This window comes from Apteryx rowi, unplaced genomic scaffold (genome assembly GCF_003343035.1).
Source record: "Apteryx rowi isolate R43461 unplaced genomic scaffold, aptRow1 scaffold_433, whole genome shotgun sequence".
Lineage (NCBI taxonomy): Eukaryota > Metazoa > Chordata > Aves > Apterygiformes > Apterygidae > Apteryx > Apteryx rowi.
In genome coordinates this window covers 606,331-617,960 of record NW_020450687.1, presented here as the reverse complement: position 1 = coordinate 617,960, position 11,630 = coordinate 606,331, and the positions used below count along the sequence as shown (strand labels likewise).

Below are 11,630 nucleotides of genomic sequence, written 5' to 3'. Positions count from 1 at the left end.
AAGAGCTTTTCCCCCCGCCGCGCGCGAGCCCGAGCGACCCCCGGCGCGGGATCGATACTGCCCCCCCCCCCGCCTCTCCCTCTCCCCCGCCGCGCTCCCGAAGGGTCCGGACAAAACGTGGTAAAAAGCTTTTTAAAGAGAGGATCGATGGTGCCGGCTCACCTCTGACCCGCGCCGGGCGGCTCCGTGGCAGGGGGGCGRCTCACGCGGACGCTCCGCGGCGGGGGCCGCGGCTCTACGCTGGGCCCGCTTGGCCAGGCTGCGTGTGATGAGCTGCAGGGTCTCAGCTGCAGCCATGTAAGGGGGGGGGGTTAACGACCTCCCCATACGCAACCAGCCCGGKGCTGCCCACTCTCACCCTGCCCACTACCAGGGCTCAGCGTGGGTTGTTTCGGGTGGGTTTTTTACCCAGCGCCGGGTTTGCAAATCCCTCCCCAGCCTGGCAAGCAAAGCAGCAGGCGGCGCGGAGGGCTGAGCAAAGAGCTCTGCCCCCCCGCGCCGCCCGGGACCCCCCCCTCCCCAGCGCCCCTGCCCGCRGCCGAAACGAGCTCTGACAGCCCCGTCACGGGCCCAGCGGGGCGCCGCAGCCCCGACGACCCGGCCGACACGGGGAGCCCGGCGGCGCGGTAAAGAGCTTACGCGGGCGCTGGGGGCCGCGGGCTGCCTCGGCCCCGGCGATCGATCCGCGGCGGCACAAAGCGGGGGGATCGTTAAGGCACCGGCATCCCAGGCAGCTCCGTCGCCTCCGCGCTCGGGGAAGGGGGGATGCCCGTGCCGTGGGGCACGGCCGCGGCTTCGCCTCCCGGCGGGAGAGGGAAACGGAGGCCTTTCCTCCAGCGAGCCCCTCGCGAAACCACTCGACGCTTCGTTTCGGCCCCCTGCAAAGCGTCCCAAGAGGAGACTCGGCCCTTTCTGCCCACAGAGCAGCAAAGCAAAACGACTCGGGGACCGACAGGGGATCCTGCGTCACCTCCCAGTGCCTGGTTTCACCCTGGGGTGACAGTTCTCTTCCAGCACCCCCGTGGCAGCAGGCGACTTGCAAAACAGGGGACAGTAACGGGATGAAAGAAGCCAAGCGGGAAGGGATCACACCGGGAGAGGTTAATGCCAGAGCTCAGCTCGCCCGACGGCTTCGACGTCCATAAAGGCGGCTAAAAACACAGGTCAGCCGCGACTTTTATAGCATCCTAAGTAACTGCGGCCACCGCCAAGCCGTAAGCAGCACGTTAAATAAAACACATTGCCAGTGAGGTCATCTAATAGCCTATTATTTTTTATTTGAACTTTTTACCTTCACCTCTTCCTCCGTGCTGAGTCAGCACCTTCGCCTGGCACTTTAATTCCTGCCCCATTTGTGAGATTGATACGGGCTCTCCTGGGGACCGTGGTCAAGCGGAGGCGGGAGCCACGACTCCTGGGTTCTCGTCCCAGCGCTGGGACRTGCTGGTGCTCAGCACAGCGGCAGGAGGCACAGGGACCCACAGACATCACCTCGTYTTGTGGTCCAAGGAGATATCACCTCCTGGGTGAGGAAGTCTTGTTCTCCAGCCAGGGCTTGTGGAGCGGGAGAAACCCCTTTCGAAGGCCCTGTCCGAGCACGGGCAGGTCAACGCAGAGCCCAAGGGAAGATGTCGGCCCCCATGGTCTCCCCCGAGGGTATTTACCTGCCTCCCRAGCACTGAGACCCTTCGTGAGGACGCGGAGGAAGCAACAGTGCCAAGGAGGCTAAGGGACATTCCCGCAAAGCCGGGAAGGGACGGGAGCGTTCAGTCCCTCCCAGCCTTGGGATCAATCCGGCGCCCACGTCCTCCCTGACCCTGCTGCCGGCAGAGCAGACCCAGACTCGGGAGCGTGCATCTAGTCAACACCCTTTTATTAAAAACAGTTACAAAAAGTTACAGGTTACAATATTTATATACAACCCAAAAACCTCTCGCCGACCTTCAACCTCTGGTTTTACAGTGTTCCGGCGCCCCGGCTGGGGATCGGGGACCGCGCTGCGAGGGCGCCCCAGCCCCGGTTACACAGGAGCAGCGCCCGCGCCTGTCGCACRACGAGGGAGGCCGCGCTGGTCGCACACCTCTACCGCACACCCGAGGACGTGCCGCGGGTTCGGACCGGGAAGGAAACGGTACTTCAGAAGGGGAAACGACTGAGACGCCCTCTCGCCTGGCCAGACTCAGGCTTTAAACCCAGAGGAAAATGCACTGTGCCCGTGCTCTACCTTTCCCCAAGCCCAGCTCCCTCAGCCCAGCTGGTGGGGGAAAGCCAGGAAAGCAGCTCCACAGCAGGATGCCAACGCACCGGATGGACACGGGCTGCACCCGCGTAGAAACACAGGCGCTGGGTTTTGCGGGAGCTGGGACTTTGCATCCAATATCGGGGATCCTTGAGGCAAGAGCTGGCTTCAAAGTCTAACACAGCTACGGTAATGCATTTCACCGCGGAGACGGGAGCCGTACGCTCGTGTCTCCTTCCTAGGGTTACTCCGTCTAAAGCAGCATCACTACCTGCAGAGGGGATGGGGACCCAGCGCGTGGTGGGCTGCTTACAGGTACGCTCCATCACTGTAACCAGGGGAGAAGATAAATGGGCTCTGCTGTGGGGAAGAGGCAGAAGCAGGAGCAAACCTTCCTTCCCTGGTTAGGAAGCACTGAACTTTCCACCTCTCTCCCATGGCCTGAGCAGAAGAACGAGAACAGCATCGTTTCCTGCAACAGCAGGCGATGGGAGAGAGGGGACAAGACAAGGTGTCCAGCGCTCCTTCACGTGGAAGCCCCAAAGCAGGGAAGGAGGAGGTTGCAATGCTTGGCAAAGGCAGGCTGCAGGGAGAACTTGATGCAACACGGCCTACGAACCGCTGGGGAAGCAGCGGGGAGCTGCACGGCCCTAACTTTGGGAAAAAGAACAGGTTGGGACCTCGTCACTGCCCACCAGAGAAAGCGCAGAAGGGCTCAGCAAGAACAGGAGCTTTTGCAGTCCCCCATCCCTCCCGGTGGCTTCAGGAGGGAGCCTGGCAGAGGCCTGGCACTGAACACCACATCCTCTCCTCTAAGGACAGTAACGCTATGGGGAGAACCTCCTGGGGCTGAGTGAGCAGACCTGCCCACGTATCGGACCTGGGGCCAGGCCCTGAGCTGCCCAGGCCACCGCTGGGGAAGCAATTCCAGTCCACGCCTGGAAGGGGAAGGGGGTTAGACGATTTCTGCTCTAATAACCAGCTGCAACCGTGCTGAGATGCTACCTGGACCTCAGCTAAAGGAGAACATCTAAATTAGGGACCATTTCTCTCAGCTCTGTTGTTCTCCCCAAAGCAATGGGGCCTTGCCAGAGACCCTGCAGGCAGGCAGAGACCATCAGAGCCTTTGCAGTCCGCCTGCGTCACTGCCTGAGTTGCTGTAAGTGAGACTGAGAAACTATCGACCGTTGCTTTTGTCCAGGAGGCCAAACCAAGACAACAACCGGCTCTTCTGCTTTTCTTCTTAAAACATCCAACATGTAAACTAGTTTAAAAGAACATTTTCACCTATTGCTTTTGATCTTCCCTGYATCAAGTCCCTGCTATCAGGGATGAACTGGGGGGGAGCCCTGCATGCTTGCAAGTATTGTTGGGGCACTTAGGTGCCATCTTAGAAGCACCCAGGTCACTCCCAAGCCTTGATCCCTACATATGAGCTTGCTGGAGACACACTGGAAGCTCGGCAGCAAGGGGAAGGACAGCTTGTCCTAGCCTGCAAAAAGGAATTGCCTTCCCCAGCAATCACGATGACTTTACCACTCTGCACCCCACCACAGCTCCTGCCCTGGAAGGCTGCAAGTCTTCCCTTCGCTCTGGGAGCCTGATTGGTCACAGCCCCGCTGTCCCCTGTGTCACCACTACACGCACTGGCCAGGGGCTCCCTGAGGTCTGGGCAAGGTCTGACACTTGTGGCTTCTCCCTTTTCCAGCTATTGCAGAACTGGGATGCCAGCACTCACCAGAGAGATCGCCTGGGTCATAGCAACTGGTATCTCCCCAATCCCAACTCCTTCTTAAGCCTGCTGCTCCCACCACACCTCTGAGACAGCCTCTCTCTTCCAGCTCTGGCTTTTTCCTCCACCACGGGTCCGTACTAGGATCTCTTTCCAGATGGCTTGATCCTTGACTCTCACCACCCCTTGCTTGCCGTTCATAAGCCAGCTACGTAACCCATTCATTTCACAGCTTCCTGCCCTGCTTTCTTCCGTTTCCCCCTTCTCCAAACACTGAGGGAAGCTACCTGCTTTGGAATATGGAGGCAGTTTAAGTTACATTGGAAAAAAAGAGATCTGCCTTTAACTGAACCAGAAAGATCCTTCCATGTGTATCCAACCTACCTCTAAAAGCTTCTCCTAGGAACCAAGAAGTTTCTCTCTGGTTGCACTATCCAAAACCACCTTGCCATGCCTCCAAGGCAACTGCTGTATCACAGAGTATTCCTCAGGTGGAGTCAAAAAGATCTGAGAGCCACTACCTGGACACAGGGACCTGCAAGCAGTGAGCTGGTGCCGTTCAGCTGCACCAGCAGCAGTCCTTAAGTCCCATAGATACCTGTGAGTGCATGGGGAGTCTGGGGTAGCATGCTGCTGCGTACAGGTGGACAGTGTTACTCTGAGCATTTATTGCACTGCTTCAAAGAGGTGGAGGAGGAACAGGAGAGAGAGGAAAGCGCAAGTCATCGTTTCACTTTAGCATCTTCTTTGATCTTCCAGACCATCAGCTCCATGCAAGCTCTGGCATCCTCGCTAGAGTCGTGCCCTTCCACTGGAGACAGAAAGACAAGGACCACAGTTAACACCTCAGCCCAGCGAGCCCCTCTGCCATCGAGGGGCCACCTGCACAAAAGCAGACAGAGGCTTCCCAAAGACAAAGTCCTGCCTGACACTACTGGCCCAGCTGCTCACTTCCCTTTGCCACTGCGAGTACAGGCAACTGTGGGACAACATGGTGAACCAGTGGGGGATTAAAAGTAGAAGAGTTTCCACTAAGCACATTTTTGCTGGACTTCATTCCATGCCTGCTCCCTCGTTTAAATAAGGAATGAAATGCTGCTACTCCACAGGCCCTGAGGCTAGGGAATAGCTGGTCAGAGAGGCCTCCATTTCCCCAGCGGTATGTTTACAATGTGCTCAAGGAAGGTGGAAAGGAACGTGCCATGCTTCAAAYGGAAACGTCAATCTCAGTTTGCCAGAGAGAGAAGGGAGGGCATGACATGGCCCTGACAGAGCTATCCCTGGCCTTCTGGCACCACCTCCATGTCCCTGGTCCCCTGTCCCTGGTCCCCATCTAGCACAGAGAGGGAAGATGGAAGTGTTGCAGGCCCTCAGCACAGGCTTCAAACTAAATAGGTCTGTGGCAGAGATTTCATATGTTGTCCTGTTCACAGCTACTGGCAGACACTATGCAAAATAAAGCTCAGGAGGGAGAGATGGGGCTTGGGGGAGAGCAGAGAGGGAGGCAGGTCCAAGGAACCTGCATCCAGGTGGGATGGGAYGCGAGACCCTCGCTTCTCAGCTTCTCCCTCGTCTCACCGTTGTCCTGGATGATGCGCTTGAGGTAGTCTGCCATCAGCGTCCGGAGAGCCCGTTTGTAAGGCAAACCCAGGCGGTGGGGAAAGACRATTGCAGTATCCACCACTGTGCCATGGATAAGCTGGAGGGAGGGAGGGAGCAGGAAAGAAACATGCTTATTTTCCCTCTCCCACAGGGTCAGACACTCCTTGGAATTAACYGTGCTAAAGCGATATTCTGATCAGCGTTTCAGGCTCTGTGTAATGCTATCACCAAGCTCCAGCCCAACCAGTCTTGCAGGAAGCTCTGGCTGAGTCAAACATGACTCCCCCTTAAAAGATATGTGCACACCTACTTCCCGGTGCTCTGCCAGCCAGCGTAGCTGCCCTCAAAGCCCTGGCTACCCTACACGACGTAGCAGAAATCCAGGGCTTATTCAGTTCTTATAACTCAAACAACAGCACAGATTAATCCTTAGTACCCTGGCCTGGAGGAGGTGGAAGATTTCTGAGGGTACCTACCACAATGGAAAACAAAGCCAAGGACCCAGTGACCACACAGAACTTGTTACACCCTTTCAACAGCTTCTCGGGACACGGACTTAAGCAGGAAGCACATAAGAATCAAAACTGCACATCACACTGCTGTGGGAGCAGGATTTTTGCTTCTTCTAGGGAAAAGACCTAACCTTTGAGGTGCAAACCAACCCCCAAAAATTCCAGCCAGAGTCTGTCAGCAATTAGAGTCAACAGGAAGTTTTTAACCAGCACTGGATTAGCAAGCACAGGATGAAATGGGTCAAGCAGATCTCATACTTCTGGGTGTAAGGAACTATAAAGCAGATGGGAGGGAAGCCTTGGCCAGTCCCATGTTTGGGTCCAAGTGGCTGGGCACACAGTGGAGGCAAGAGGTTTGCAGTCCTCTAGGTATGAAGTGTCATCGTGCTGGAAGTGCTGAGGATGCTGAAAAGTCAACATGCTACCTGTCCTGTACTAAGGGGTCCTGTGGGGCCACACACAACCAGAGCTCTCCCAAAAGCCACATTCAACAGAGTACATAAACATAGGGTAAAGTGTTTTTTTTTTTTTTTTCTTCCCTTAATCCTAATTTCTTACTTTTGAGTAAAATGAGATTAATCCTCTGTTGGCCAAGAACGTGTGTTCAGTGGAAGCTGAAGGAACTTGGATGAAGGCAAACCCACATTGCGAGCTTAGGACCACAATACGGTATTTGTATCCCTGACCAAAGAATTGCTCCGAGTCTCAACACAAAGTGACGGGACCCTGATAATCCAGTCTCCTCATCTGCCTTGACTCTTCCTGGGCACCAGCTAATGTTGCGTGACAATTTGTAACTTCAGCGTTAATAGTTTCATAGCCCAGATCCGTAAATGCCTTAGAACAGCTGCAATTTAACGGAAACAACCTGCTACGCTCTTTGGAGTGTAAAACTGCCAACATTATGGATAATCTCTCCTAGACTGCAGTCAACTTTGGCACCCACCCAGGCACAATAATTACTTATGTAGATCAGGAAAGACGGAGGAAACAGGATAATAYAGCCTTAAATAAAAACTGAAATGCTATCACCATTTGGAGCTTGCCATGGCCATTAGCGAGATGTCGTCTTTACTGCCACAGCCTTCAGACATTACGACTTGACATGCCACTGCCTGTCACGCTCTGCTATATTGCTCTCGGGTTCGTTCTCTTGGCAGCGTCTGCCATGCTAAGAGAAAAAATCATGCCTCTAAGAGGCCAACACAGTCATCTCGCGCTGATAAAACTGTAAATAATTTTTTTTATGATGATGATGAACTCTCCGAGACGCTGGGATAAAGGGTGCCATGGAGAGGTAAAGCGCTTTGCAGACATTAAAACCTCCTGCTTCCAAACCACTGCYGCGAGTTGGCAGCCGCAGCTTCTTTATCAAAGAAGCTGCCTGATAAAGAAYGGCTGGAGGAAGTTCTGCATTGTGAGCGCAGACTAAAGACTCAACTGCCTGCTGCACGCTTTCTTGGTGACCCCGGACAAGCCCCCTGGGATCTGTGTTCAGAGCGCAGGGGGAGAGCGCAGCCCTCCCTCACAGGCGAGCAGAGATGGCCGAGAGATGTTCAGACTAGACTGACAAGGGCCAGGCAGGAAAAAAGACAGATGAAAGGTCAAAATGGCTTGATCAAAGTAACACCACAAATCACAGCAAACTAGGCAGAAAACCTCACTTGGAGAAGACAGGCGTTTTAAAATTAGAAGAGAAACCACAGATAATTATCTCCACTGGCAGAGAAAAAGAGCTTTGTCCCATTTCTAAAATAGTTTCTCTGGACATCCAGAAGGCAGGGGGGACCCTTGAGCCTACCTTGTTCAGTCCCTGACCTCCTGGCTGAGCCCACCTTCGCAGCAGTGAAAGGATGCTGACACCAACAGTGACACCAATAGTTCTTGGCTATACAGACAGGGGTTACCAGCAAACGATTTGAGATCAGTCCTTACAGCCAGTCCCTCTCTAGTCATCCTTCACAGACACCCCTGGAGACACCCGTCTCACTGGACACCAGCGGTCACTGAAAGCTGAGGTGAGGCCGCAAGCACCGCACACACCACCCACTCCCCCTGCTCTTCCAGCTATGCCTCACAGGCAGCTTCCTGCTGGCTCAGAGATGAGACAGACCTACTGTGCCCTTCTAGCTCTTGGAAACAAAACGCTTTCTAAATTAAAAGGCGGCACATAACAGACATCAGGGCGAGAAAGAACTAGAGGAAGATGTAAATGCAAGACATGCAAGTTACCTTTAGTGCAAATAAGTCGCTTTCCAAGCTGTGCCCTATCAATATGGTATCTGCGCTGAACATGTTCAATAGGACGGCTTGGACGTCCCGCAGGGTGATGCTAGTGTTCTCCAGGTCCTCCTCTGTCACCCCTGAGAATCTGCAGTGCAAGAGCAGCAAGGAGGGTTTCCTTCACTAAAGGAACACCTCCAGGGCTCTGAGGTTATCAGAGGCCACCCAAAAAGCTTCAGCGTTAGGAAGTGCTAGTCACTGGGGTCTCAGCAAGCATTCCCCAGCAGTTCCCCCTAATTTCCTGATTCTGAGCAAAAGACCTGTGACCCAAGGAAGGCTGTCCTTACCTGGTGTTATAGTCCACCACCTTGGTGTCCGGTTTGACGAAAGTGTCATATACCACTTTCAGGTCAGAGTTGATCACAGTTACTCTTGTCAGCTCCAGTCCTTGCTTAGTGTAACACTGCAAGCAACACACCAGACATGAAGAGAAGTGCGTGCCAACCACAGCACAGTCCTCGCCATGGTATCTACAGGACTGTTCACCACAGCGCTTCAGCTCCCCAGACGCAGTAGGTCTAGTACAGCAGGGCCAGCCAACATACACTGTTTAATATTGGCCAGTTAGCTATCATTTCTCAAGGGTATGTGTGATTCCCAAACGAAGCACATGCTGGCATAACTAACTAATAAGGTTTAATTAAAGTTAACAGAACCTCTACATTTTAGAGTCCACAACATCATAAGGACACACGCACAGAATTCAGGACTGATCAGTCTCATTCTGAGCACCGGTTCTCCCTACAAGCAGCCTGGATCATACCGTTCCCATGGGTGATGGGTAAGGGGCAAGGTCCCCTTCAGGCCATAACAGTTTTTTTTTCCCCCTCTGCAAGCTTCCTGCCTTTTGGAAGGAAGATGGTAGGGAGACAGAGTTTCCCTTCAGACATTTGTATTGCACCTTCAGCCTTCCTCCAAGCCTTATTTTGCCTGTGCATTGCCTCTACCACTAGGACTTGTAGTTCCAGGACTCACCATTTCACAGTCTAATGCGTAGATTCCAGGATAACCATCAGTTGTAGGCAACTTCTCAAAAGTCTTCACAAAGCCATCAAGGCTCTCCTTCCGCCCATCGTGAACATGTTGCTTTAAGGGAAAAAGGCACATTGGTTGGCAGCAGGAACAAGAATCCATAGACTCCCATTTCAGCAAAACCTCCAACTCAAATGAAATTTTTTTATCATTTCTAGAGCTTAATGAGGAATAAGGTTCACCTAGTAATGAGTCTGAGAAGTTCACCACAGTGGCAAAAATAGCCAGAAGTGACCCCAGTTCCAAAGACAGGTCAGAGCTAGTGGCATTGCATTGACAGCTCATATAGGAGCAATACATCTTACATCCAGGGACGAGGAGATGGGGATCTCGAATAACTTTCGATTCAGAGTAGAGTTACTCTGGGAAGGCTCACACTGAGGTCTTACATGGATTTACTCCAGCTTCTGGATCATGGTTTAGACTGTGGACAAGAYATCTCGGTGCAGGATGCTAATCTCTAACTTCCCTGTTCGAGCACAGTTAGTATCATGTGTATCATAACCCAGAAATGGCAAGAGAAAGTCTAGTGTAATGAAGTACAAGAAAACATCAATGCGTGCAGACACTGCAAATAAAAGCCGCTGTATTCCAAAACCAGACAGTTCACAGACAAACAAGAGCTACTGCCTTCTAGCACTTGAGGCAATAAATGGAGACTATTTCTAACCGCTCCTCATTATCCCCTGCTAAAGCTCTAGGGTCAACAAGATTCAGTACCGAAACGCTCCCTGAGCTAGCAGGGAAACTCGGGGAGTGGTTTCATGAGTGGCTTAAGCCAATGCAAGACGAAGCCACTGTTGCAACAGGCACTCCTCCGCACTCTCCTCTCCTCCGCAGCCACAGATCCCACCCTGCGCCTGCACTGGTACTACCTGGTCAGTCTGAAAACCTTCTTTGCAGGGGGAGTTTTAAACTGGAGCATTGCACTGATCTGATTACCCTCACCACCGTGCCAGTGAGGAAGTAGGAACACACAGTAGAGAGCACGGCAAAGGTTGCAACTGCCCCTTTGTCCATTAACGTGGTTTTAGGTGAAATTAAAACTGCTGCACCACACCCAGAAGTTTCACCATCTCTTCCTTATTCCCCAGTGGGTTTTTTAACACCTTTTTAAAGTTTTTCTATCCCTAAGTAAACATAGTTGCCCACAATTACACCAGTGTCTGTGTACAGCCTCCTTTATCATGCTTCTCACAAATCTCACCCTACAAGGAATCAGATTGTACTTGGCATCACCTCAGGACAGGAAGGTTGGAGATATGAGGAACAGAAGTAGTTGTAAGCTGAAACCTGAGTGGAAGGATAACCAAAGCAGGGATTTGCGTATTTTCCAGTATAGGTTATTACTGTAGGTACAGCCAGAGCACAGAGAACTGCATCATTTCAAGTTAACTGGGCAGGTGGGCAAACAGGGAGTCCGATCTCTCCCTGTATCCGAAGTCAGCATTGCTCAAAGGCTGCGCGGTTCATCGCTTCCCAGGAGCAAGAGGCCACACTAGACAATTTTGCATCCATGCCCCTGAATCTGATTGTTTTGCTAAACAAATGGACAGAGCAGATGACCAAGCCAACAGATAGTAAATGTTTCTCACCCCTTCAACTTGACCCCTTCCCTCCCTCTGCAATGCAATATAACAGAATGGCAGAGGAAAAAAATCCTGGCGTTGTGCTACAGCAGCTGAGGCTCAGCAACCCTCCGACTCTTCCTGAGAAGAGGGCAGAAAAGTTGCTTCTGTTTTTCAGAGGAGAGAAAGAACCGGAGCAGTTATCACAAAGAACAGCAGCCCCACACTCCTAGCTCTTGGGCAGCTGTAGGTATACGCGCAGCTCCGTTCTGCCATCTCCTGCCACACTTGCTAACTGCAGCATAACCCAAACAGGCAGATCTCAAATATATTTGAAAGGAAAAGACAAGGAAAAGACTCAGAAATGCTCTTCTAACCAACCACAGATCTAGTCTAGAGTGTCATGATTATACATATTTGCTGTTTTCCATGCTCTCCTTTGAAGCTGAAAAATATTGCGCTCCCCCACTAGCCCAAACATCCCAATTCTCATTTCAAATTCTCATCCGAAGCGGGCTGGGTATTCCGATCATAATTCTACCATCACAGGATGCTGTGAAACTCCCTCATTTGGATGAGAAAAACCAAGAAAACCAGGATGGAGTGATCTGTAGCAGCACAACAGCAAGGAGGAGGCAGATGTGAAAGGATGCCTGAGCCCT

The 11,630-nt window shown here is 52.6% G+C and overlaps 1 protein-coding gene across 1 annotated transcript in view; it reads right to left on the bottom strand.

Annotated features, from left to right (window-relative positions):
• Window positions 1–1,856: 1,856 nt before the first annotated feature.
• The window catches only part of REXO1 (RNA exonuclease 1 homolog), a 37,857-nt gene continuing 28,083 nt past the window's right edge, over window positions 1,857–11,630 (bottom strand). The window contains exons 12-16 of the mRNA XM_026076491.1: window positions 9,344–9,454; window positions 8,656–8,771; window positions 8,318–8,456; window positions 5,550–5,670; window positions 1,857–4,782 (exon numbers count right to left, since the gene is read on the bottom strand). Coding sequence (XP_025932276.1) covers window positions 4,694–4,782; window positions 5,550–5,670; window positions 8,318–8,456; window positions 8,656–8,771; window positions 9,344–9,454 — 576 coding nt within the window. The 3' untranslated portion in view covers window positions 1,857–4,693. The remainder of the gene's footprint in view (window positions 4,783–5,549; window positions 5,671–8,317; window positions 8,457–8,655; window positions 8,772–9,343; window positions 9,455–11,630) is intronic.